Genomic DNA, 25,058 nt, shown 5'->3' with positions numbered 1-25,058 from the left:
AGGATCGAAAGAAATTTAGATAGTATTTTTTTTAGTTTTTTCTCACATGGCTTAAGATATGTGAAGAGAACTAAAGAAAAATACTGTTCGAAATTTTTTTCAAACTCTCAATATACCGTTTGATTACTGTAATGACCTATAAAATTAATTATATTTTTTAAACTATCCATACTGAAGAATTAATTGACCAATGTACATAATTCTCTCATTTGTACAAAAATATATAAATGTACGTATGCCATAGAATATGTATATTAATTAAAAAATGGGTATATGGTTCTATGCAATGTAATATTTTTAAAATTTTTAAGTTAAGGGATTTCAAAGTATCGAGCAACATTACAAATGGAGAGGATCGGGACGAGCATCCTATGCATGCGGACTTGAGACATGCCAGACGACTAGGCTGCTTGCCCTACGCACCAAGGATTGCCGTCCAAGACAATCGGGTCACAAATCCTACGTCGTTGGGCTAAGCTGGGGCAACTGCGGAGGTGGCCTACCAGCACCCAGTAGGGCATCTAGGCATATTTCACTCAAGAGGTTTCAAAGTATCAAGCAGCAATATAAATAGAGAAGGCTAGGATGTGCATCCTACACACATATTTCGATCGCAGGACAATCGGATTGTGCGACTCATGCACCAGGGACTATCGCTCAAGGCAGCCGAGTCACACATCCCATGTCAATGGGCCAAGTCGGGGCATCTGCAGAGGTGGCACCCTCTACCACCCCAACAGAGCATCCAAGTAAATCTCACCCCAAGGGTTGCAAAGTATCGAGCAGCATTATAAATAAGGAGAGCCAAAATGCACGTCTCCTAAATAATTAAATTAAATTAAATTCAAACATCATTAATTTAAAAAAATATCATAAATTTAAATTCAAATATCAAAAATTGGAAGAAGAGGAAACGGCGTGTGGCGACAGCTTCACCGCTGTCATTGCTAATACTCATCAGGAGATGGGAAGAAGAAGAGGCAATGGTGAGGGAGGACGGTGAGGGTGTAGGGACGGCGGCATAGGGACTGGGGCATAGGGATGAGGGTCCAGTAGGGTTCCAATGGTGCAGTGGGGGAAGAAGGGGGAGGTGAGAGAAGAAGAGGGGAGGTAAGGGCACAGGGATGACGGATCCGATGTGGAGATGGTGGATCCGGTGCGGGGACGACAACATGGGGATTGGGGCATGCAGACGGAGGCTCTATTAGGGTTTCGAAGGTGCGGCAGGGGAAGAAAAGGGAGGCGAGGGAAGAGGAGGGAGGCAGGGGTGCAAGGACAGTGGATCTAGCATGGGGATGATCGATCTGGCCCAGGGATAGCAGATCTGGTGCGAGGACAATGGCACGGGGATGGGAGCTCCAGCAGGGTTCCAACGATACGGTGGGGGAAGAAGGGGGGAGGCCTGGGTGCGGATACGGCGGATCCGGCACGGGGACTGGGGCCAGGGATGGGGGCTTCGACAAGGTTCTGATAATGCGGTGGGGGAAGAAGGGAGATCAGAGGTAGGAGAAGAAGGGGGAGGTGGGTTCGTGGTGGAAAATAATCGATTGAAAATGGGGGAGGGATTTTAGGGCACTGTATTAGCAACGACGAAAGTGGCTTCGGTAAAACCATCGCTAATAAGTAATTAAATTTAAAATAATTAAAATAAATAAATAATTAAAATTTAAGAGTTATAACGACGGTTGTGCCTTCTTTAATAATAAAACCTTCCATCGTTAGTAGGTCTTTAACCCTTTAACAGTGATTTTTTTTCTGTCGTAATAATTCATCGATAAATATCATCATTAGCGACGGTGCTAATAAAGAATATTTTTGTAGTGAATAACTTGTATGTTATATAGTCAGTTTTCTATAAATATGCGGCTGCTGCTCAAGCCTTCGTATTGTGAATTTGGGATTAGGTGTGTGACAATCTCCTTACACTATGTTTAAATTAGGGGTACACAGGGGTTCATAAGGGGAGTGTAATGTAGGAGAGGGGAGGGTAAGAAAATTAATGAATCTTATTTGGAAAAGGAGGAAAAGGGTAAAGAAGGATACATACCTTATCTTTATTAGAGGGATAAAGGAGGAGTAGAAAAATTTTTATATATATTTTGATAAATATGTCCTTTTTCATTAATATATGTATTATTTAATGTTGTGATATTTTTTATTATCTAGAATCAATTTATTAGATATTTTCATGTAAGATGTATTGCTCCATGATCGTGATATCCAGATCTACGCACGAAGTGGCAACCTGCGAGAGAAGAGGCGGCTAGAGTTTTTGACTTGTGCGAAAAATAAAAAATTGGTCTATGCAGATAGAAAGAGAAATTATAAAATGATATAATTGTAATTTTAAAGTTTTATTAAAAATAAATTAGAAAAATAAAACTTGAACTTAAATCTTTCCCTTTTTTTTACACCGTAAATCAGAGGTAGAGCAAATTGAGTGATAGAGGAGTAGGGAGGGGTTGGAAGAACTCTTCTTTACCTTCCTAAATTTTACCAAACAGGGTTCATTCTCTACCCTCCTCTCCTCCCTCCCCTCCTCTTATGAATCCACATGTACCCCAATCCAAACAGAGCATTAGAAAAGATCTAAATTTATTGTTCATCTTCCTTGACGGACAATTTACACCCTAGCTAAGAACCCGACCCTACATGAGAATTGTCGATGTTCAAACTGTTGCAAAGAGAAAAGCAGTCCCTTTATGCCACCCTTTGCCTCTGCTGCTCTTGGTCGCCATAGACATGGACACAAGCTCTTCAAGCGAAGATCTCATTTTCCTCGCGCCGTCCCTTCTACGCATGTCACTCTTCCAGTCGGCTCATGTAGACAACATGAACCATTCGAATCCGATGCCCAGCAACGCTCGTTACGCGACTCAACCTAACTTGCCTAATTTTTAGCACCTGGCTCAGGCCCGTGACGTGAGCTATGGCACATATTACCCACGTCATCTGCACACGCGGCGCAAAAAAATCTCCACCCGACGAATGATTCCCGTCCCGAAACCGGGTGCGCCTGCCCCGTTACGGCCGTCGGCAGCCCCAAAGCCCGGCCGTGCCGTTCCCTCGGTCCCCACCTTTATTTTCTCACTTTCTTCTTTTGCCCAAACCCGATCATCCAAATAAGAGGGCTGGAACTTTTAAGCCTTTGCCCCTCGAGAGCTCCCTTGGGCTATGGTCGTGCGAGAGCGAGGGATTCCATGACGAAATCCACGATTACTTCCACCGAGCTCAATTACCTCGTCTTCCGGTACCTCCAGGAATCAGGTCAATCTATCAAATTCAATTCACCGTCCCTCTTTTAAGAATTCTGTGTTTTATTGTTCGAGGATCTCTTCTTCTTCTTCTTTTTCTTTTTAGATTTTTTGTTGATGTCATCTTTTGCTTTTTCTATCTAATTTTTTCAAGGATCCTTTCCGTGTTTTAACGCCCTCTAGGGTTTCTTCGTGCCCTAGGATTCCAAGACAAATTTGTACGATTTCTAGGGTTTCTTTTTTTTTCCCCTTAGGGTTTGCTCACGGACTGGTTAAGATGTTTTACCTTTTTGAGCTGCGCATCATACCAAAGTAGGATTTCGAGAATTCGGCATTCTGAGACTAGACATTTCCTTATTGTTGAGTTCACGTTGCAGCTGACATTAAAGAAAAATTGATACTTTAGAAGTTTTTTTCTTGTTTCTCATGGAAAAGGTTTCCCTCCTCAGAGTTTATGGCGGCGAATCTTAGCTGCATCTTTGTAATTTGAGCTTGTATTTCATGAACGCTGTGGCTTACAAAAAGCATTTTTTGTGCTTTGGGTTGGGTGCTTTTATTGATTATAAGCAAGTAATTATTTTGTTGTGTAATTTTAATCGTTCTCTTACTATTTGATGACTTGACTTTTCATTTAGATGTCGTATATTAAATGTTTATTTGCTTTGCCAATGTTTTCATTTATAATCCTTCATCATGTTCTTTGTATGAGTTTGTCTCCTTTGACCCAATCTTGTCTTGTTAATGTGAATTCTTTCAATTCTTTTCCAATGTTATAAAGGAAAATATCTTTTGTGAGAAAAGGTTATTGTGGTATGATATACTAACTCCCACTGAATGAATTATTCCAGGTTTCACACACTCATCATTTGCTTTAGGATACGAGGCAGGGATCAACAAGTGTGATATTGATGGAAATATTGTTCCACCAGGTGCTCTTGTTACAATTGTGCAGAAAGGCCTTCAATATATAGAGTTGGAAGCAAACTTAGAATCTGTAAGTGTTTGGACCATCACCATGTAATTTTTAAGTATTGGAAATTTATTTAAGGCATAACAGAATGTATATTGGGGACTAACAAACTTCTGTGTTCCTTTGTACTTCTTGGAACTTGCCAGAGTGAGTTGGATGTTGATGATGACTTTTCTCTGTTACAACCTTTGGATCTTATCACAAAAGATGTCGATGAGTTGCAACAAATTATAAGGGAGAAGAGGAAGGAAAAACTTCTGAAGGAACGTGATATAGAGAAGGAACAGGATAAGGAACATGTGCAAGAGCATGAACGGCAACCTGGAGGTGAGAGAGAGAGAGAAAGACAGGATAGAGAGAAAGATCAGGAGAGGAATAAAGAAAAGATGGAACGGGATAAAGAACAAGATAGAGAAAAGGAAAAGCAACATGCAGAGCGCAAAGATAAGGCCAGACTTGATGAAAATGGGGGTTGTGGAGGTAGAGTTTTTGAGTGTCTTTCTTCCTTTTGGGCTCATTCATGCCCTTTTAGTCATAATTGTGTTTTAAAATTCTAAGGAATTAAGTACATTGGATTTTGTTGTAAAATCAACAGGTTAGCAACATTTGCTCCTTTCTTTTAATTTACTTTTTAATGCTATAAGGTTAAAGCTGCACTTTTGTTCAGTAATATCTTCATCTATCTCTCCATCCGATCACCTTGGAGTTGAGAATGTTGGATAATGAGAAGGGCCAAAAATTATAAAATCAACTTCATTACATAGATTATATTATTAGGCACTGTGGAGGTGTCATGAGCACTGAAGGATGTCTAGGTGGATATATGGTCAAACTAGGAGGCATAGAGTTGAACTGTGTTACATAGGTTGGATATTAAGCCCAAACCATCAAGCCGCACATCTATCTCACACCTGCAACTACAGTTCCCACTTTCAGTTTTAACAAAATTTCCAGCCTCAGGTACAAAGAGTTTGATGAAATAGTTATTATGTATGTAAAGGAGCCCCACGTATGGAGATTTGCCATTTCTTGATATGAGGATCTCAACTGATAATGGGAACAATGCTCTGTGCCATTTTCAGCTTATTAATTAGAGCTCAGGATCCCTCACCTTTAGTAAATATCTGAGTAACCATTTGTAGATACTGTTGCTCCACCACATCTTCATTTTTCAGTGCATTGATGTTATGAACCCCTCAGTGATTGATTGATTCCATGTACAAAACTAAACTGCAATATTTACCCTGTTATTTAGAGACCTGACTTGGATCTCTAGTGCTATCCTCAAGACAAAACATGCAAGTTGGAATGATTAATATTTTTAATTGCCATGTATTTTTAGTTTCTCAGTACAATTCTTTTGTTTCTCTTTTAAGGGATTTCTCTTTCTCCTCTTTTCTCTCTGCAGAACTGTTTAATGTTTAGCAATATCCTTTAGTTTTGCACTTTTGTGATTTGCATCTAAAAATGTGTCATCTGCATTGTTATCCGTTAATGTTGATGTATAACTTGCTTGCTCTGTTTTAGGGCCTGAACCAATGGATATTACCCCTAGCTCACAATCAGTACCTCATGAGATTTCTAGTTCTGATGTAACCACTTTGGAAGGACACAGTTCTGAGGTTCGGGTTTATAATTGTATATAATAATTTTTTGATACACATTTTTTTTCATTTGTCCTGTCCTACTTGCCTCTTCCATTTGCTTTTCTTTTGCTTTTAGGTCTTTGCTTGTGCATGGAGTCCAGCAGGTTCTCTTCTAGCATCTGGGTAGGTATAGTTTTAGCTTATTCATGTGACTTAGAATAGCATTTAAAAAATAAAAATACTGTAATTAATATGGTTGATTTGAGTTGTATTTTTTGAAAGTTCCGGCATATTTGTTATAGCTGTCGAGATTGCCACTTGTGTGTCTCCTTTTGACATATATTAACCTCAGAAGTTCAGACTGTGAGTTTTGAATGCTAAACTGCCATTAAACCTGTTCTGACATATCATTTGTTGACTTAGAATATTCAGTATGCTATATTAACCTTTCTCAGAATTCCTAATATATCTTACGAGATGTTGAGTTGACACTCTGAAGGAATTCAAGTCACTCATGGGTCATGCTAGACCTGGACCTGATGGACTCAATATGCAACTTTAGTCTCACCCAATAACTGCTCCATCTTTCCCACAAAGTACTTTCTTTTGACACTTAAACATGGAAGAAGTGTTTCCAACCCTTTTTCAAGGGGAGAACTGCAAATATATCCTGAATATGGGCCTTAACATGAAACTTTGTATCTGACTAGTGCATGGCCCAAATTTCCCTAATTTTTAGGCATAACATTATTGCTCAATAGAGGTGAATCTCTATCATCCAGTCATATGGATGGTGAGTTTTGTTTGCCAACTTTATTGTTCTTATTACACCCATTTGCATATCAATGTAGGTAGGATCCTTTTATCTTGCTTACTCAGGTTTTATATAAGGCTATTATGTACACATAAAACTTGATACGGTACAGAGAAACTCCTAACGTAGGACAATAGAACACCTTTTGCAAGCAAACTAGAATGTCTCCATCAGACTGATATGATGGCCTCTGGGCTCCTGGCTCCTGGCTCCTGGCTCCTTCCATGTATGGGTTCAATTCCTAAAATTGCAAACAAGAGGCTTTCACTTCTTTAATATTCTGTGCTTTAAATATTTCTAATAGAAATTAAAGTACTGCCTATAGCAAATAAAGGTTGTGCAGTTCACTAACTACGCAAACACAAGGTGTTGCCAATGAGGAGCAACCAGTAAATTTCAGTGAAAGAAACACAGACAGACTCCAGATTCAAATGATTCTTCAGCCTATCACTAACGAGAGTTATCATCCTTGCGTCTATATAAGTCTTTTGACCAACTTTCATTATCTCAGTTTCTTTCTTTCCACTCTTCCTGTGAAGTTGCTGGAGGCAATTTTCCCCAGTTTTAATATTTCCAAAAACTGCCATCTATCAAAATATTTAGACTGGAATGAATATTTAAATGTCACTATTAAAAAGAAACATCTTCAGCCATCAAAACAGCTTATGATTTTATATGAGATTTCTACTTGAACAATATAATGATAGATATGTTAAAGAAATTTTCATTATGAAAAGGTATATTCATATTGTAATGTCATCTTGAAATTTGAAAAAGTTGTTGGGCTTATATAATGCTATTGTAGCAGCTGTAGGACATTGCAGCCACTAATTTTATCCCACTGTTTGTAGTCATAACTTGTTGGCTGATAAAAGAACATATCCAAGTCCATGCAGTTGTATCTTTTTTTTTTTTTTTTTTTTTTGTTAAAAGCATATTGAGCTTTTTCAGAAATACATCTTAGTGGTGGATTCTGGGAACTGAGAAGTACAGATTCATCTTAAAAACTTGTTCTACTTGCACCCTTATTAGTAACTTGTAGTTGGGAGACTTACCATCCTTCATAAGCAAGCGTCTGCATTATGAAAGGCCAAATAGCATTGAATTGTCCGATGTTAAAGTATTGATTAAAAGAACTAGTTAGGTAAAGACTTCGATCTTAGGGAGAATGACTGCCTTCTAAGTCGTTTATCTAAGCTCAAGTTTTACCACTACCATGGCCTAAAAGGAGTTCATAGGATGTGAATAATTCTTTTAGGGATCAAGATTTGTTAACCAGCAAACATTTGCAGAACTTCAATAGTCATTTTACTATTTTGTATTCTTTTGTTTTCACATGGCAGGACATACCTACATAAGAGTTCTGACTAAGAGGTTTTTTTTATTTGGTTTTTATGCGAGAGTTTTTTGATGTTGCTTTGTTGTCTATCTCATATAGGATCTTTCATTCTTCACTTATTTATTTTTCTCTTACTTTCTGCCTTCTCAATTGGTAGTTCTGGAGACTCAACAGCAAGAATTTGGACAATTCCAGATGGCCCTTGTGGTTCCAGTATGCAAATTTCACCTCCAAATGTATATGTTCTGAAACATTTCAGGGGTAGAACTAATGAAAAGAGCAAGGATGTTACAACCCTAGACTGGAGCGTGAGTTCCTCTCATACAGTTATTGAGTGGCTGATAATTAATCTAATACAAAATTTTGAACTCAAACTCTAGAACAGATGGTTGCTGCAGTTGTAAGTCTGGTTGTGTTCTAGACATCCCTTTGGAACTTTTGTTGATTCATCCCTCTTCACCTGTTTCTGTATAGGGAGAAGGTACGCTACTTGCAACAGGTTCCTATGATGGGCAGGCAAGAATATGGAGTAGGGATGGTAAGTTGTTAGAGCATGATTTTTCATTTCGTTTAATCATTTGTTTTGCTCCTCTTGTATGTTTTCTTTAATATTTTATTTTCCTCAACTCCTTGTGATATTTTCTATGCTTTTGATGTTCAAAGTTTTTCTTATGCTATTTCCTTTGCCTTTTGAAGTTTAAAGTTTATGGCAGTTGTTTGGGCTGTAGGGTGAGGCACCATATAACTAGATCAGATCCTTGTACTTCCTTTCCTACTTTATTTGCACGATGGTGAGATGTGGATGGAGAGATAACATGAGCAATATCAGTTTTAATTCGATATTTTTATGCTTGTTTTTCCAGTTTTTATATGTTGTCACTATTGTCCGCATTACTACACAATAAGGTTAGCTTTTTCTCCCTTCTAGATAAAAGTTGTATCAGATGAATATTTTATTGGGTCAGTTTCTTCTTTTAAGATCTAATCATGATGCTTGGGTGCATGACAAGCATATACTCCTATTTATTGATTACAGATGATGTTTATCTCAAATTTCTGAGACCATAGTTATTTGCCTCCTAAGGTATATCAGCTTTGCAGACTTCTTTAAACTTTGCTTGTTGGTTGAACTGTGGTTATGAGTGGTTCCTAGGCACTTTGCCGGGATTTTGAGCAGCAGAAGATCTGAAAGTGCTGGGTTCATCATCACCAAGATTGCCATGGTCATACATATTTATTCATATGTGACATATTTGTTTGCAGATTTGATGTATGTATCATGTGTAAAGTTTGTCGTACTGCCCCATGCTGTACTAATATCATACCGGTATGGCATCTCGTAGCATACCGACACTCTTGTACTGTACCATTCTCTAATAGGATGGTACTGGTACGGGGTCTGGTACTAAGATAACAAACCTTATTCCCATGGATATGCATGCACATGACGTGTTGAATGATGTCTACTTGTCTAGTAGATTTGAATTCAAAGAGAGATCAAATTGTTTTGAAAATAGCAAATGTAACTTAAATTGAAATGTTGAACAAGTGACCCTAATTGCTGTTCCAGTCATTTTCAGCAATATATACCAACTTAGCTATGACAACAATGATATTATATTAGTAAAATTCCTTGAGTTTAAATATTACAAATTCTGATACAATTGTTTTAAATCGTCAATGAATCTTGCAGTATAACAATCTCATGTAAGGCATATCAAACATTAATCTTTGGATATTAGCGTATGGCTCAACTAAAATTTGATTGATTTATCACAAAGTTGTTATCTAGGAATGGATCTTGTACAAAGTCATTTTAACCGACTGCCTAGGCAATAAGCTAGGTATGTCACCTTGGGTTCCTTGGGCTATTTGACAATTATGTTTCGATGTGCGCTTCTTTTGCATCTTAGAAAAAAATGCTGTTTCAGTTTTGGACAGATCCTTAACCTAGGTTTTGGATTAAAATATTTGGTCTCCTACCAGAAACACTTAAAATATTAAGAACAACTATGAGCATTAAAAGTAGTAGGTAAAAGGAGGGTTTATAGAAAATGACGAAAATATGCAACATCTGGAGTAATAAAGTACCTTCCACATACCGCCTTTTTTTTCTTTGAAGGGAAATGGAATACATGGACTATAGTAGTTTTATGCTTTTGATGTTCTGCCATAAAGAATTTGGTTGTTCGGTGCTCTATGCCAGAAACTTATTTGCCTTTGCCACCTTACCAATTCAGACTCCAAGAACAATATCATAAGATTATCAATTGCAGGCCTAGTATTCTGACCAAGAAAGGCTTTAAGGCAATTCATATCATAAGATTTAATTAAATTTGCATCATCATTAGACTCTTGGACTTAAGGTAGTGCATCTCCTTGTTTAACTAACATTTTTCTTTGATCAGCAACATTGTGGGGATGCTTCATACTATAATCACCTGTAGCCAAGTAACTTTGGTAGCCTAATTGTAGTCTCTAGCCTAAAGGTCTCCACTAGAACTTTAGGGTTTCTTTTGGAGGTTAAGCTGCCCATCAACAATTATGTATAATAAAGTAATTTGTGCAATATAACGAAATCATTAAGGCATAATACACGCATTTTATTTATGACATGTACCTTTTAATGTAACAGTCATAAAATTAGTATTTTATTATTAATTCCACCATGTTAAATTCTTGTATACTTTCTATAAATTCTGTTCGGATATTTTGTTTTTGGCATCTTTGAGTGACAGTTTTATGGTGAACGGTGAATAGAGAATCATAAAAATGATTTTTTTTCCCATCTTGAGGCTTATTTCTGGTACCCTTTTCCGAATAGGTGTATTATAAGGCACCATAATGTTAAATTCTCTAATCCTTTCTGTTAGTTTTGTTTTTTTCCATCTTTGGGTGTAAGCAGGGGAATTGAGGAATACTTTAATTAAACATAAAGGACCAATTTTCTCCCTGAAATGGAATAAGAAGGGTGATTTTCTCCTCAGTGGAAGTGTAGATAAAACCGCTATTGTGTGGGATACAAAAACATGGGAGTGTAAGCAACAATTTGAATTTCACTCAGGTACTGTTATCTTGCTATCATTACATATATGTTTATGTGCAGTACTTCTAATGTTAGTGAAATATGACAGCCTTGATGTGTTTGATTTCTGTTTATCTTTTCAGCTCCAACACTTGATGTTGATTGGAGAAACAATAATTCTTTTGCAACGTGCTCGACAGACAATATGATTTATGTTTGTAAGATTGGTGAGAATCGTCCAATTAAGGGTTTCTCCGGTCATCAGGTTGTCATTGATAATCATGGTGTGCTTTAAGTAATAATTTGATTAAATCTTATTTCAGTTTCATTGTCATGCTGCCAATATGAGGTACATCTCCCTTCATAATATGTACAACTACAAAAACAAGAAGCTGATTTCATAGTTCTATCTTACTGTATTCTTTTTAATTTTAGTGCATTTTTTCCCCTGGAACATGGGGCTCTGAAGTCAACCTTTTCTATTAACCAGACATGCTACATCAGCTTGATAAAAAGTTCCAAAATTTATTTATTATAGTCTGCTGGTGCTTGTAAGCAATGAAGTATCAGCTCCTATAGATGATTGACTCGTTGAGTTTTGGATTTTTTTTTTTTAAAATAAAATATGTGCCATTGAAAACCATGGCATATCACTGCCCTATTGTAATTTTAGTTAAGATTTCTTTTAATGTTGTGGAGTATGATCAAAGTGTATCTTCTTGGGCAGTGTTGGCAGGACTCTATTTGACTAACCAGTTTGTTCTGATCCATTGCCAATTTAGACTAGGATGACTTCATTATGTTTATTAAAACAATTCAAAACAAGCAATATAGTGGAAGAGCTGTTTGAACCAGACAGGGTTGTTTGTACCGCAGAGCCTGCTAAATGATTGGTTGAAACTACGGAGGGGAAGAAATTTGGGATGCAAAGTTTTTTGGCTTAAAAAATGAAAGGTGCATTGGGTGAAAGATGGAAGGCCAATGCTATGATGATTGTCACTTCAGGACTGATCAATGAAAGATCTTGTAGAGTATATGAACCTGTACCCAAAAAATTCCTCATTAGGCCACTGCCAGTAATTTTTTTAGGCTGTCTTGTGGATCAACTCCTGCTTGAAGTGAAAACTATCATCTCTCTATCCTAAAAATCTTGATTAATCTCTGCAGTGCCATACCAAGGTTCCAGAGCTTTTACTTTCTTTTGAAAAATGTAATCTTTTTTATGTTGCAAACAAGAGATTAATGACCACTATTGATCTGTACTTGTTATGACTGGTAGAAGGTTGAAGCATCATTCTGTGCCAACATATCCATATTTGAGCATTTCAGTCCAAATTTGTAATTATTTAAAATAAAATTAGTCCAGAAAAAAGAGAAATGAAAAAATCAGAAAAAAATCAAAAATTAGAAAATTATAAAAGAAAATATGGCATTGCTTGCTACATTTTATTGTCAATCTAGTAAAAGTTAGAGCAAAGTTTCCATAAGTTTAAGATATCTTATACATCTAATCATTGATATATTAAGAAAAGAAGGATGTAATAGACGAGAGCCTAAAAAAACTAAAATCAAGTGATACACTATTAGGTAGGAAGGGTTCATGCTTTGCTCACAAGGCCATAGACCTCAGAAACAGGATGAAATCACTTTTTGTAGGGAAAATGCTTAGCCTTTGTTGCATTTTGTGTCAATTCTGATGTTTGTGGCATGACATGCATAACAAATAAATCAACCGTTTTAAACACCTCTTTTAATCTTTCTTTAGGGAATGTTCTATTTGATAGCCTCCTGTCTGTCAATATAATTATGTTGGATATGATGATATTTTTTGAAAGTGTCATATGGTTACAAATTAGGGAAATAGTGGACTATCAAAGTGTATGTTTGATAAAGAGATCAGTTGTACTAGCAAAGTTACTGCTTGCCCTAGACTATAGTTGAACATTGGATACCTGGTTTTAATATATCCATTCTCTTTTACTAACTATAGTTCCATTTCAGAGTTTGAGCCACTATAGAAAATAGAGCATGCTAGTGCCAAATAATTGACAATAATTGAAAACATTTACTGTCGCTTGAAGTAGAGATTGTGATATTAAGTTGGCATGAGAGAATAATTCATCAGTTTTTTCATTTCAGGGTGAAGTTAATGCCATCAAATGGGATCCAACTGGTTCACTGTTGGCTTCATGTTCTGATGATGGAACTGCTAAGGTAATGAACATCCTTGAAGCAAGAACTGTTTCTGTATGCATAGTTTTACATTCCATTTGAATGTCTTTCCTTATTCATCATATCCATATGTTACCAGATTTAGAATATATCATAGTGAACATTTACACTTCCTTCTCTTAAGCTATATTCTTGTAGTCAATTTGAGACGTCAACTATTTTGCATGGAGCGATATTTTCTTAGTTTTTTAGGATAACCATAAACATAATCTCAACTATCAATGTTGTCCCAGCTATTTATAGGCACTGTTTTCAATAGTTAACCAATTTTTATCTAAAAATTATGCTTCAATTTATGAATGGTTCTCAACCTAACTCAACCATTTTACTTTTTCTATCTTGGCTTGGGACACCATCTGCCATGATTTGGTTCTTAGTTTTCGTGGTCTAATATAGTATTGTACTCTTTGTTCTTAGACATTATGGCTAACTCCCTGAATTTGCTTGACAGTCCCTGATATTTGACATGGAACATAAGTAACTGTCTGGTGCAAGAACCTAAAAGGAAAATTTATTTTGAACCAGCCTCTTTTTTGCATTTGATAAATGGAAACTTCGCCTGGAAATTGAATCTCGTATCTTGTGTAAAATTTTGACAGATTTGGAGTCTGAAGCAGGACAAATGTTTGCACGACTTCAAGGAGCATAGCAAGGTCCTGCATCTTTTGCTTGACGTAATGTTGCAACTCCTTTTAGCTAACCTCGTTACAGATTCTTGAATAATTTTTTTTTCAGGAAATATATACTATTAGATGGAGCCCCACAGGTCCTGGTACAAACAACCCCAATCAGCAATTGGTGCTGGCAAGGTAATCTTTTTCATAATCTCTCTAATGCTGAGTTTGACTATATATGTATCAAGCACTTGTTACTGGGTGTATTTTGATCCATAATGAATAGGCTAGCATATTTTGAATTACAGCTTTAGAACTAGGTGTATTTTGACTCATAATGAATAGATTAGCATATTTTGAATTGTAGCTTTAGAACTGACATGTGTACTGGTGCCTCATAATACTATGCATATTCATACAACATGGGTTTCACAATTAGCTAGACAGGACCAAATTATCCATCCTTATCATGTTTGGTTGAACAGGGAGTTGCCGACTTCCCCTATTAACACCACAATAAAAAACGAAATAAGGGTTGAAGCCCCTATTTCAATCGATTTGGAGATCCTCTTCCTTGATAACAATGGCCTTAGCGAGTTTCTAGAGGCTCTCTCTCTCTCTCTCTCTCTCCCCCCCCACCTCTCTATTGTGTCAGTTCGGGCCTGGCACGGAATGGCATGGGGGTGTCCCAAATAATGGTGCAAACGAGTTGAGCCACTTGCTAGCTACTTGAGCTCGGCTCGACTCGATTATTATTAAGCTCAAGTCGAGCTCGAGTAGTTCGAATAGTTTTTCGAGTTGAGCTCAAATAAAATATTTCGCTCGAAAGCTCATGAGCTTACTCAAATGTAAATATATTTTTAATAATATTATTTTTATTTATAATATATATATATTATTAGTAGACTAAGGTTCGATTTCGAGTTCGAGTATGGCTTAATGGATATTGTAGTCGAGTCAATCTCGATTTTTGCCTATTTTTCATCGAGCCAAGCTCGAGCTGGGAATATTAAGGCTCAGTCGATCTTGAACCGAGTTTTAAGCTCGAGTATTTTAAGTCGAGCTCGAGCTTCCAACTATTCAGCTCGGCTCTATTGCACCCCTAGTATCAAACCATGCCACCGGCCGACTGGTACCGGTTCTAGTACTGGCACAACCAACCTTAGTTGCTTGTTTTTGTTGGGGCACTTTTTTTTAAAAAAATTGCTTGTAAAATAACGAGCTTCCCATCCTTGCCTACTCAATGGCCTCAACATGAATTGTAAATTTTGTTTTCGCAAAGCTATAGATTAGTTCTACTTTGGCTGTAGGCTGAGGCATGTTAATATTGTTGTTCTCTTGTTTGTTGACTTTGGTTTTTATTTTTCACTCGTGTGGGCCTTTTCTTGGCACTCTTTCTCAGTACACTTATGCTTTGTCATGGAAAACCAGATATGTAGAAGATGATATAATGAGAGGTTGTCAGCTATTTCTTTCTTTACAGCCTGTGTAACTACATAATTTTATATGAAGCTGAAGAGCAAAATCAATTTACATATTGGTGGTATGTTTTCTTTAATTGGTAAATTGATGGTATACTGTCCAAATATTCTCAAACCCAAACGTCAATCTGTAAACTATAATCATGTTTTTGAGCGCAAGCTTAGGTGGTCACGGTGTTTTGTTCTTAGCTTTTGACTATCTGCTTTTAGACTGAATTTCTTAGAACAGGGGCTGGCGTGTCTAAATGGTAATTAGTTTGTTTTAGGCAGTTCAGATTTTAAGATACGTGAATAATGTCGTGGGATACTAGGGAGCACTATTTATGACCTACAGATTTCACCCTGTAAACCTGACCAGTTGTTTTCTATTTCTTATTGTGTTCTTTTCCTCTATAGATTTTTAGCTACATGGAACAAGTGCTTCAAGTTGTGATTTCGGTTTTGGTAGTAACTTAAATCATGACTAATGAACTAGTGTAGAACACTGTACTTTTGGGTGCTTTATAATCGTTTTTGTTATTCCATCATATCGAAAGGTAACTCTGCAGTCAAGGTTGTTATTGAAGACTTCCTTGCTTGAGAATCCTTTTTAACAGATCTGAGTCCTTTAGTTACTGAAGACTCCTCTTGTCTTGACAATGCAAGGGTTGTTACTGAAGACTTCCCCGCCCACCCCGTGCCAGGAAAAAAAAAAAACTCCCGCCATTTTTGGTAAAAACAGTTCTGTGAACAAAATATGAAAGCATGGGTACAAGCAAATCCACCGACACAACTTGCACAATAGTTTCTGGTTGTTTACGTTATATTGCTTTTATTGAACAGTTATACTGGTGAATGGTTTGTGTTTTTATTGCATTTAATGGCTACAAGGCATCCTTGATCTTTCAAGAACATGTTCATCAGAAATCTTAAGTTGCAAATGATATGCTCAACAAGCCTCTCCAGAGCCATGATACTGACATTTTTACCGTGTATTGCAAATTCACAAGCTTATCTAGCAAAATCATTCTCTCTCCTGGCTGCTATTAAGTATTAATCAGCAATTTTGGCAAATGTACAGTGCATCCTTTGACTCGACGATAAAGCTATGGGATGTGGAGCTAGGACGCCTTCTGTACAGCTTAGATGGTCACAGGTACGAGTGCAGATGCAATGCATTACACTGATTTTTTTAATTAAGGTGGTGCTGATGTTTTTGTTACTATCAATTTCTAATTATATAAATACCAGGCAACCGGTATACTCTGTGGCATTTAGTCCAAATGGAGAGTATCTGGCAAGTGGGTCCTTGGATCAATGCCTGCATATATGGTCGGTGAGAGAAGGGAGGATTCTGAAGACATATAGGGGAGGTGGTGGCATTTTCGAAGTCTGTTGGAACAGGGAAGGTGACAAAATTGCAGCCTGTTTCTCCAATAACACAGTTTGTGTAATGGATTTCAGAATGTAGGCAGCTGTTAGTGTCCTAGGAACAATCTATTTAGTAAGAGGCTTGACTAATTTTCTAGGGTTTTCAAGGATGGCAGATAGATCTATAAGAATGCCTTGTACTTTCATGTTGTTCTATTTGTTACCCTTCATTTTAATCCGATCATGTTAATCAGCACCCTGACTAAAGCATGCAAAATGCTTGTGAATTCCATGGTTAAGGAAGAAAGTGCATGTAGATTATTGTTGAAGCTGGGCTCATGCTCCAGGTGTCTATCTTTAGCATGGTTGGTACTTGTGATTGGTTGGCTTCAATAGGCTTCCAGCAGGCCTTTTGCTGTTTGTAAAAGTTTGTCAATTAGTGAGGGTAAATGGCATGCATTGGTAGGAGATCTATTATTTTGATAATTGTATGTTACGTTGAATGTTGATTTGGAAAGCCATCGCGACTTGTTCCAGTTGGTTCGACCTTCTCCCTTTTCTAGGAGGTCCTAGGTTTGATCTCGGAAGCAAAAAAAAAAAAGGATGGGCAAGAAAAACTGATGTGAGAGATACGGCTATCTTTTGATATTGCAATATAGTCTGAGCAATTTATCTTGTTTCCGGTTGAAATAGCTCCCGGGATGGTAGGGCATTGTGGGTTTGGTTATCCAGAGCACTGAAGGTAGACTGTTGGCTGTGAGAGGTTTTTATCTTGTTGAGCCTTCAGTTTCAGATGTAAAATCGCATGCCATCTTGGTAGGCATTATTTGTGCCAGATAGAAATTATAGGTAAAAAATAATTTTATTGAGGGTGATTTTGCTATTGTGATCTCAGACAACTTGAATCAGTTGAAGGCACATTTTTTCTTTCATGATGTTTGGGTTGTGCTTCATCATTCGACTGCAGTATCGAGGTAAATGATGTAGTCGATTAGGTTGCAGCATTTGTCATGGAGTACTTCAAAGATTGGATTTAGAGATAAAAGAATCTATTTTTATTCAGTTTATGGGATATTTTATATTTTGATTCGATAGATTTTTTATTTTAAAATAATATGAACATCCGTTTGTATTAAAAAAATAAAGAAAATTTTGATTTTTTGTGTGGAACTTAGAAAAATTTTATTGAATATTTTCTCAGAAAAAAAAAAATCATGTAGACTGGCTACGTTTTGGTTGCCTTTCTGGGGATATGTGGATGACTTGAGTAAGATTGTCCCCTATGTTTTTTTAAAATAAAAGAAAAAAAAAATATACTGCCATATGAGATTTTACTGCACAATAAATCTGTAATTTTATATTTTGCTATGGTTCTCTAAATAAAATTATATATTATCAAAATCAAAATTTTAACTTTTAATTCAATATGGATAGTCAAGATTAATCGATCGGTAACTCTCTACAGTAGGTCATGTGTGTGGTTGGTAAGGGAATTTTCTTTAAATCCATAGTTATTTTTACAGTGAGATGTGAAATTTTATTGAAATTGAAGGGCTCTTTATAGTTTTATTTCCTTCAATCCAATCTATAGGCCATTGCCATGGAAATTGGAGGAGGAATGCCAATGCACCAATGAATGAAGAAGAGAAGGAGTGTATTGAAGATGGAGGAGGGAAAAAGGAGAAAGGGCAAGTTGATTGAAGATGGAGGAGGAAAAAAAGGAGTGGATTGAAGATAGAGGAGGGAGGGTTGATCGCAGGTAGAGCGGGAAAGGAGGAGGAGGGACAGGTTAAAGATAGAGTGGTGGGTTAAAAATGGAGGAAGGGGGGCAGTTGGGTCAGACGAGATCGAGCAACGGATGACTGTGGAGAGGAGATATTTTTTAGAAAAAAAATAATAAAATAAAAAAAATGACAGCCGATTTTTCTATATATTTAAGAGAAATCATCCTAACCATCCTTACTAAGATTGAAATCGGATCGGATACCAACATATCCATATCCATATTTATTTTGTTTAATGAATACAAATACGGATCAGATATTATTTTGATGCAAAAATTTATATTCATATATATTTTAAATGGATACGGATATACTTCAGATACTGGATGTATAGATATAATGATAGATATATTTTAAATAATTAAACTTTATGACTACATAATCAAAGATATTACTAAATAGATGACATGTCGAATTAATTATATATTTATATGATTGTATAATTTTTTTAAAAATTTAATAAATACTATATAAAACTATATAGAGTTACATGTAAATTCAGATATTCGGATATGGATCGGATAGTTATCTATCCATATCGATTTTTTTTGACGGATATGAATACGGATACGGATATTACTCGGATCTATAAATTTTTATCTATATCAGATTACTTTGGATACGAAAATAGATCTGAATAGATAGTATCTATACTACTTTTATCTTTGATCCTTAAGAATAGATAGTTAAGATCTTTCTTACTTTTTTTGTCTTATAAAAAGTAATAAAGAGTAACTCAGCACATCCGTGTAAATTTTACCATCAAGATGGGTATCCCTCCCTCTCTGATAACAAAAAAAAAGAAAAACAATAAATTTTACCGGATCTACCCATGACCGGCTACGCTACGCGGACGCTATATGTCGCCTGATGCCTTTTCTTTTCCCTTTTATTAAAATTTGCAAAGCAGCCTGCTGACTTCTGCTTTACAAATTTTTTGTTATTTATATTTTTGCTTCTTTTTTTTGGGCAACAAAAGAAGCTGAAAGCTTTCATTAAATAGTATCTAATACAACAATTCGATCTTCTTACAACCCATATATTATAATATTATAAACTCACACATTCTCCATGACTACAAGCACTAAACCCTACAAAGTTACCACACCCGAACCACCACCAGAAGTGTCAAACCAGAAAGGTGATATGCAGAACCAGCACGCCTGCAAACTGAGACATTTTAGAAGAAACTGCTGCTATATCCCCTAGTTTATATATATATATATATATATATATATATATATATATATATATATCGACAGAAACCTTATATAAGAGATCGAATATAGTGGCTGAAACTTGAAACGTGCTATCTGCTGCAAGGGATGTGTGTGTATATATACATTCATGACATTGTACGAAAAGTAGAGACCCCAGCCACTGACATCTATCTTCTTGTAGACAGTGCCCAAAACATCATTCCACAAAATAGAAGATAGACCCTAGGGAATAGAATCTCCTGCACTCCAAAAACAATCCCCTTGCAGCGCCAATTTTTGCCATGAAATCTGCTGCTCTGTATATTAGCTTCGTGATCGACATGGAACAGCATAAAACTATGGCAATTGGCTTTCTATTTAAGAATGTCTTACAATAATGGCATCTCCAAGTTTCTCCCCATAGAAGAGTTGGCAATATGCATGATACAACAATTGTGGAATCACCTTACAACCATACTTTCGGTTGATTTAAGTATGTCACAACAGTGTGCAACCCAATCCAGGCTGCAAAGCTTTGTCGCCAGCTCTAATAAGATGGCCCTCACTATCTCTAATTATAAACCTGACAGCCACCCCGTCCATTGTTACCCTAGCATCAAAATTCTCTTTTAAGGTTCCTAAGGGAGCGGGTAGCCAGGAGACATTCAGGTTAGAAGTGCTGCCATTGTTAGCAGCTTACAACCACCCCAGTTCCTTGATGGAAGCTTAGAGGGGACTTGGTGTTCTGCATTGTCGTTATGAGTAACTAAGGTAGTCAGAAGCTCTTCTCACTAGATCGATGTATGGAGGACTGTGTAATATTTTTGAAAGATCCTTTCGTTTAGAGCTGTCCAAATCAGCCAAGCTACTATTGCCAGCTTAGATTGGCACTTCTCTATCCCTACTGCAGACATAACGTCCACAATACCTAGCAAAGAAGTAGGTGCACAATCAAATGCCGACATACATTTTAGTTGCTGCCAACAACTTGAAGTAAAGGAGCATTCAAAAAGTACATGATTTTTATCCTCCATAGTATCTAGACATAAATCACATAGTGTATGCGCAGCATCAATGATTGCCCTCCTAGTTTATAGATCTATATAGGGTAATCTATTTCAAAGCAATTTCCACTTGATCCTCATGGGTACATTTTAGTTCCACATCCATTTTGGAGAAGGATGCAAAGTTGATTGTTGTGGTTGTTTGATTAGAAGATATATATCTTTGAGAGAAATGTGATTATATTCCCAAGTTAACTGATCAGACCAGTCTTCGTGCACAAGGGCTTGCTGCATATCCAGTTGTCAATTGAAAATAAATTGGAGATCATGCCTGTTGGGGTATAAGCCCATCGGATGAGCGATTTTTCACCAACTAGGGCACTTCGGCTTAAGATTGAGACAACTTAAACCACATCATAAATCCGATTCAAGAGAAGATGGTACAAGCCAACAATCTCAAGTGGCAACTGGCCCCATCATCAATTGAACACTGATCTGATAGATACAACTCCAACTCAGCGGAAGTTGATTCGGACATCGGACAATATTGTGTTGAGGATTATAACCTCTTATGCATGAAACTGACCTTATATCCAAATTGAGGGTGCATCCCGATACCATGCTGACCTCAAGCCACCAGCCATCAGAATCTCCTAGTAGTTTCCGAAATGTAAACAACTAACACTCACGACTAACAACGTGATTTGTAGGTTAGTGAATAGATTTTCTATCCTACCAGCTTATCGATTAAGACCTAACAACCTATAATGTTAGAGCCTAACAGCCCACTAAATTTAGGCATAATGGCCTACAACTCCATCTCTATAAAATAGATAACCAGAAAATCGTAAAGCAAGTAAGCACACCCATGAAGAATAATATCCGTACTCTCTTTCCATTTTTCTCTCTTCTTTCTTCCTTGTTCTCAAGTTCCGATTAGCTTAAGCATTGAAGGGTCCCCCATCAGAGCACCATGGTGTGAGCAGACTTCCATGATAAGTTTCCTCGAGAGGAAGCACCCCATCAACCAGATCCAGTTTTCACATAGGTGGATGACCAACATCAATCCAGAGACTTATGGTAATAGATTGATGCTAGAGAATGGGCTCTTGTCGCCCACTTTGTAAAGAAAGGAGGAAGAAGATGGTGAGAACATGGATGCAAGACACTTCTATTGCTTCCCACTGCCATTCATCCTGATGGAGCTAGCAAAACTTAAAACCTCCTATGGCAGCTCCAACTTCACCCACCATAGCAATAGACCACCAACAATTCAACATCCTAATCCAATATGTCCAAGCACTTACCACCACTGTCCAGTATTCCAGTAGGCGGTGGAGAAGTAGAATCGGTAGGAGCCAACTCATCAGGCTGCTTCCTATAGCACAGCTGCTGGTCCTGCCCTAGGAGCTTGGAGAGGCCTCTATGGTGCTCTCACCATTCCCAGTTAGCCATCCATCGATCCCTCTCACCCTAATGAAGCTTTGAGAGAGTGGATCGACGATGCTAGGCCTGCAAGTCCTTAAAAGGAGACTCAGTTCCAGAGTACTCTCAGTGCCTCGAGAGATCTCAACGTGAGGACGATCTCAAGCGGAGGATCTGAAAGATCGAGTGGAGGCTTGAGCTATATCGGGAAAGAGATTGGAAGCCTAACAACCCCTTTAGCTTCAGTGCACGTCCGCCTTTCTCTCGAAGAATATTGGAGGAATCGATTCTATCTTGGTTTAAGATGCCACAAGTGAAACCTTTTGACAAATCCTAGGATCCATAGGACTACCTTGAGGGCTAGTGGGCTCTCATGATGCTTTAAGAGGCCTCGATGCCCTTCTCTGGTTTGCTTTTCCAGCCATGCTCAGGAAGTCAACGCGAGCATGGTACTCCAATCTTCAACCAAGGACCATCTTGTTGCTCCTTGGATTGATTTTGATGATTACAAAGCATTTGAAGGGGTTACTAATGATTTTCGCTTGAAAAAGACTTATTGCATTTCAGGAGCAAAATCATAATTTTATCAAACCCTGATTTGAAAGCATCAAGTGCTAGAACAAAAGATTTGTGATCCATTGATGAAAATTTTATAGTTTTTGGACATGTATTTTGAAAGATATCCATGTTTGAAAATTTGAGTCGACCCCATGAGTCGACTCATGGCACAAAGGGCTGATTGGCACGCAGAATTTTTTGGCTGGCACAGTCTGTGAGTCGACTCCAGGGGTCGACCCCCAGGCATGAGTCGACCCATGAGTCGACTTCTGCTGTTTTTAGGCCAAAATTATAGAACCATTGTTTTCTGCTGTTTTTCATAGAGGTTGACCTCATGAGTCGACCCATGAGTCGACCCCTGTGACGGAAAAGTTCCGCAGCGGTTAGTTTTTAACCCATTTTAAGTGTATTTAATGCTCATTTAATGTGGTCTAATGGCTCTATTTCAGTCCAGATTGCTCTCCACCATTCCTTAAAGCTATAAAAGGGACAAAAAGGTGGGAATCATTAAGAAGAGAGATTTTTGAAAAGAGGATTTCAAGCATACTTTTCAGCCCTAAGTAAGAGCTCACTCAAAGCATTCAAGAAGCTTTTAATTCAAGCTCACCAACTCTTCAAGTGCTAATTCAAGTCTCCAACCATCTTGAGAAAATTGAAAAGAGCCTTCTTCTCTTTGAGTAAAGTGTATTTAAAGCCTTATTCGCTCATTAAAGGAGCTTCTTTTGTATTTTCTGTGCTATTGATTGTAATACTCTGTTTGAATTATTATTTTTATTTTGGAAGGGTTTCAAAACAAGGGAAGGTTGATCCGAACCTTGAATCGGAGTGTATTGGATTGGCTTGTACCCGAGAAATAAGTGGACTAGCTTGGGATAGCTAGAGTCGGAGGTTCCGACGAGTGTATTCAAGTTGAATACAAGTTAGTGGATTGAAATTCCCAAGTAGGAGCTTGGAGAGTGGATGTAGGTGCAAGGTTGGCACCGAACCACTATAAATCCTCTTGTTTGTGTTGTGCCTAATTGCTCTTCTTTAGAACTTCTTTATTCTCTTGCCTTCTTGCATTTAACCATTTGCCTAGAATCAACTATACTCTTTTTATTTATCTAGCTATTGTTAAACAATTTTCATAAGGTATAAGTTAAGTTTAAAATTTTTAGAAACTCAATTCACCCCCCCTTTTGGGTTGCATAGCTGGGCAACAAGTGGTATCAGAGCCCGGTGCTCTAGTCCTACTTTGATCTAACCAATCAAAGAGCTAAAGATCTATGGCAACTCAAGTTGGCACTTCTCTAGCCGAGGGGCAGTCCACTAACCGACCTTCACTTTTCAATGGATCCAACTATACCTATTGAAAAGCTCGGATGAAAATCTTCATTCAAGCACTCGACTATGATATGTGGAGTATCATAGTAAACGGCCCTCACACACCCACTAAAATTATTGATGGTATGAAATCAGCCAAACCCGAAAAAGAGTAGGATGAGGTTGATAAGAAAATGGCCCAACTAAATGCTAAAGCTATGAATGTTTTGTACTGTGCTCTTGATGCTAATGAATTTAATCGCATTTCAACTTGCTTGTCTGCTAAAGAAATATGGGATAGATTAGAAGTAACCCATGAAGGAACTAATCAAGTAAAGGAGTCCAAAATTAACATGCTCGTGCATAAATATGAACTTTTTAAAATGGAGCATGATAAGTCTATAACTGAAATGTTTACTCGCTTTACTGATATTATAAATGATTTAAAGAGTCTTGGTAAGTCCTATTCTAACAGTGAGCTTGTAAGAAAGATTCTCAGGTCCTTACCAAGAACTTGAAAAACCAAAGTGACCGCTATCCAAGAAGCCAAAGATCTAAACATCCTACCCTTGGAAGAGTTTCTTGGATCATTGATGACACATGAGCTGAGCATGAAACAACATCAAGAGGAAGAAGTCAAAAGAAGAGAACAATCGCCCTCAAATCCACAGCTCAACCAGATGAAGAAACTGATGACACCGAAAATGAAGAGCAGGATGAAGAGATGGCACTCATTACCAGAAGGTTCAAGAAGTTTTTGAGGAAAAAGAAACAAGGAATGAGGAAGAAGCTATTCACAAAAAGAGAACAGAGCAAAGAAAAGGATAAAGACCAACCCCTTATCTGCTATGAATGCAAGAAACCGAGACACTTCAAGTTCGAATGCCCATAACTGAAGAAGGGTCCCAAGAAGTACAAGAAGAAGGCCATGATGGCCACTTGGAGTGGGAGTAATGACTCAAGCTCTGAAGAGGAAGACTCAACTGAACAAGCCAACTTGTACCTTATGGCACATGAAAATGAGGTAAATTTCGAAACTCCTAGTGACTTTACATTTGAAGAACTGCATGAAGCTTTTTATGATTTAATTGATGAACTAAAGAAACTAGGGATAAAGAACA

At 37.4% G+C, this 25,058-nt stretch overlaps 1 protein-coding gene across 1 annotated transcript; it reads left to right on the top strand.

The window, feature by feature from the left end:
• The first annotated feature begins 2,988 nt into the window (after positions 1-2,988).
• LOC105033509 (WD40 repeat-containing protein HOS15) lies at positions 2,989-16,994 on the top strand. The gene is made up of 14 exons (XM_010908363.3): positions 2,989-3,267; positions 4,103-4,248; positions 4,371-4,704; positions 5,752-5,846; positions 5,947-5,993; positions 8,121-8,271; positions 8,438-8,501; positions 10,869-11,027; positions 11,132-11,253; positions 13,128-13,202; positions 13,820-13,873; positions 13,956-14,029; positions 16,376-16,450; positions 16,546-16,994. Exons 1-14 carry the CDS (start codon positions 3,201-3,203, stop codon positions 16,763-16,765), a joined length of 1,683 nt encoding a protein of 560 aa, XP_010906665.1. The 5' UTR covers positions 2,989-3,200; the 3' UTR covers positions 16,766-16,994.
• Positions 16,995-25,058: the final 8,064 nt, after the last annotated feature.

Source organism: Elaeis guineensis, chromosome 2 (genome assembly GCF_000442705.2).
Source record: "Elaeis guineensis isolate ETL-2024a chromosome 2, EG11, whole genome shotgun sequence".
Classification (NCBI taxonomy): Eukaryota; Viridiplantae; Streptophyta; class Magnoliopsida; order Arecales; family Arecaceae; genus Elaeis; species Elaeis guineensis.
Note: the sequence above shows the minus strand (reverse complement) of the source record. Positions and strands in the feature narration are given on the sequence as shown.

What these genes read in the sequence shown, in the direction of transcription:
- LOC105033509 (XM_010908363.3), top strand. Translation starts at nt 3,201, where the DNA reads ATGACGAAATCCACGATTACTTCCACCGAGCTCAATTACCTCGTCTTC. An exon ending in TGAAAATGGGGGTTGTGGAG is followed by an intron (nt 4,705 to 5,751) that starts GTAGAGTTTTTG and finishes GCTCTGTTTTAG; the next exon opens with GGCCTGAACCAATGGATATT. An exon ending in ACAATTTGAATTTCACTCAG is followed by an intron (nt 11,028 to 11,131) that starts GTACTGTTATCT and finishes TTATCTTTTCAG; the next exon opens with CTCCAACACTTGATGTTGAT.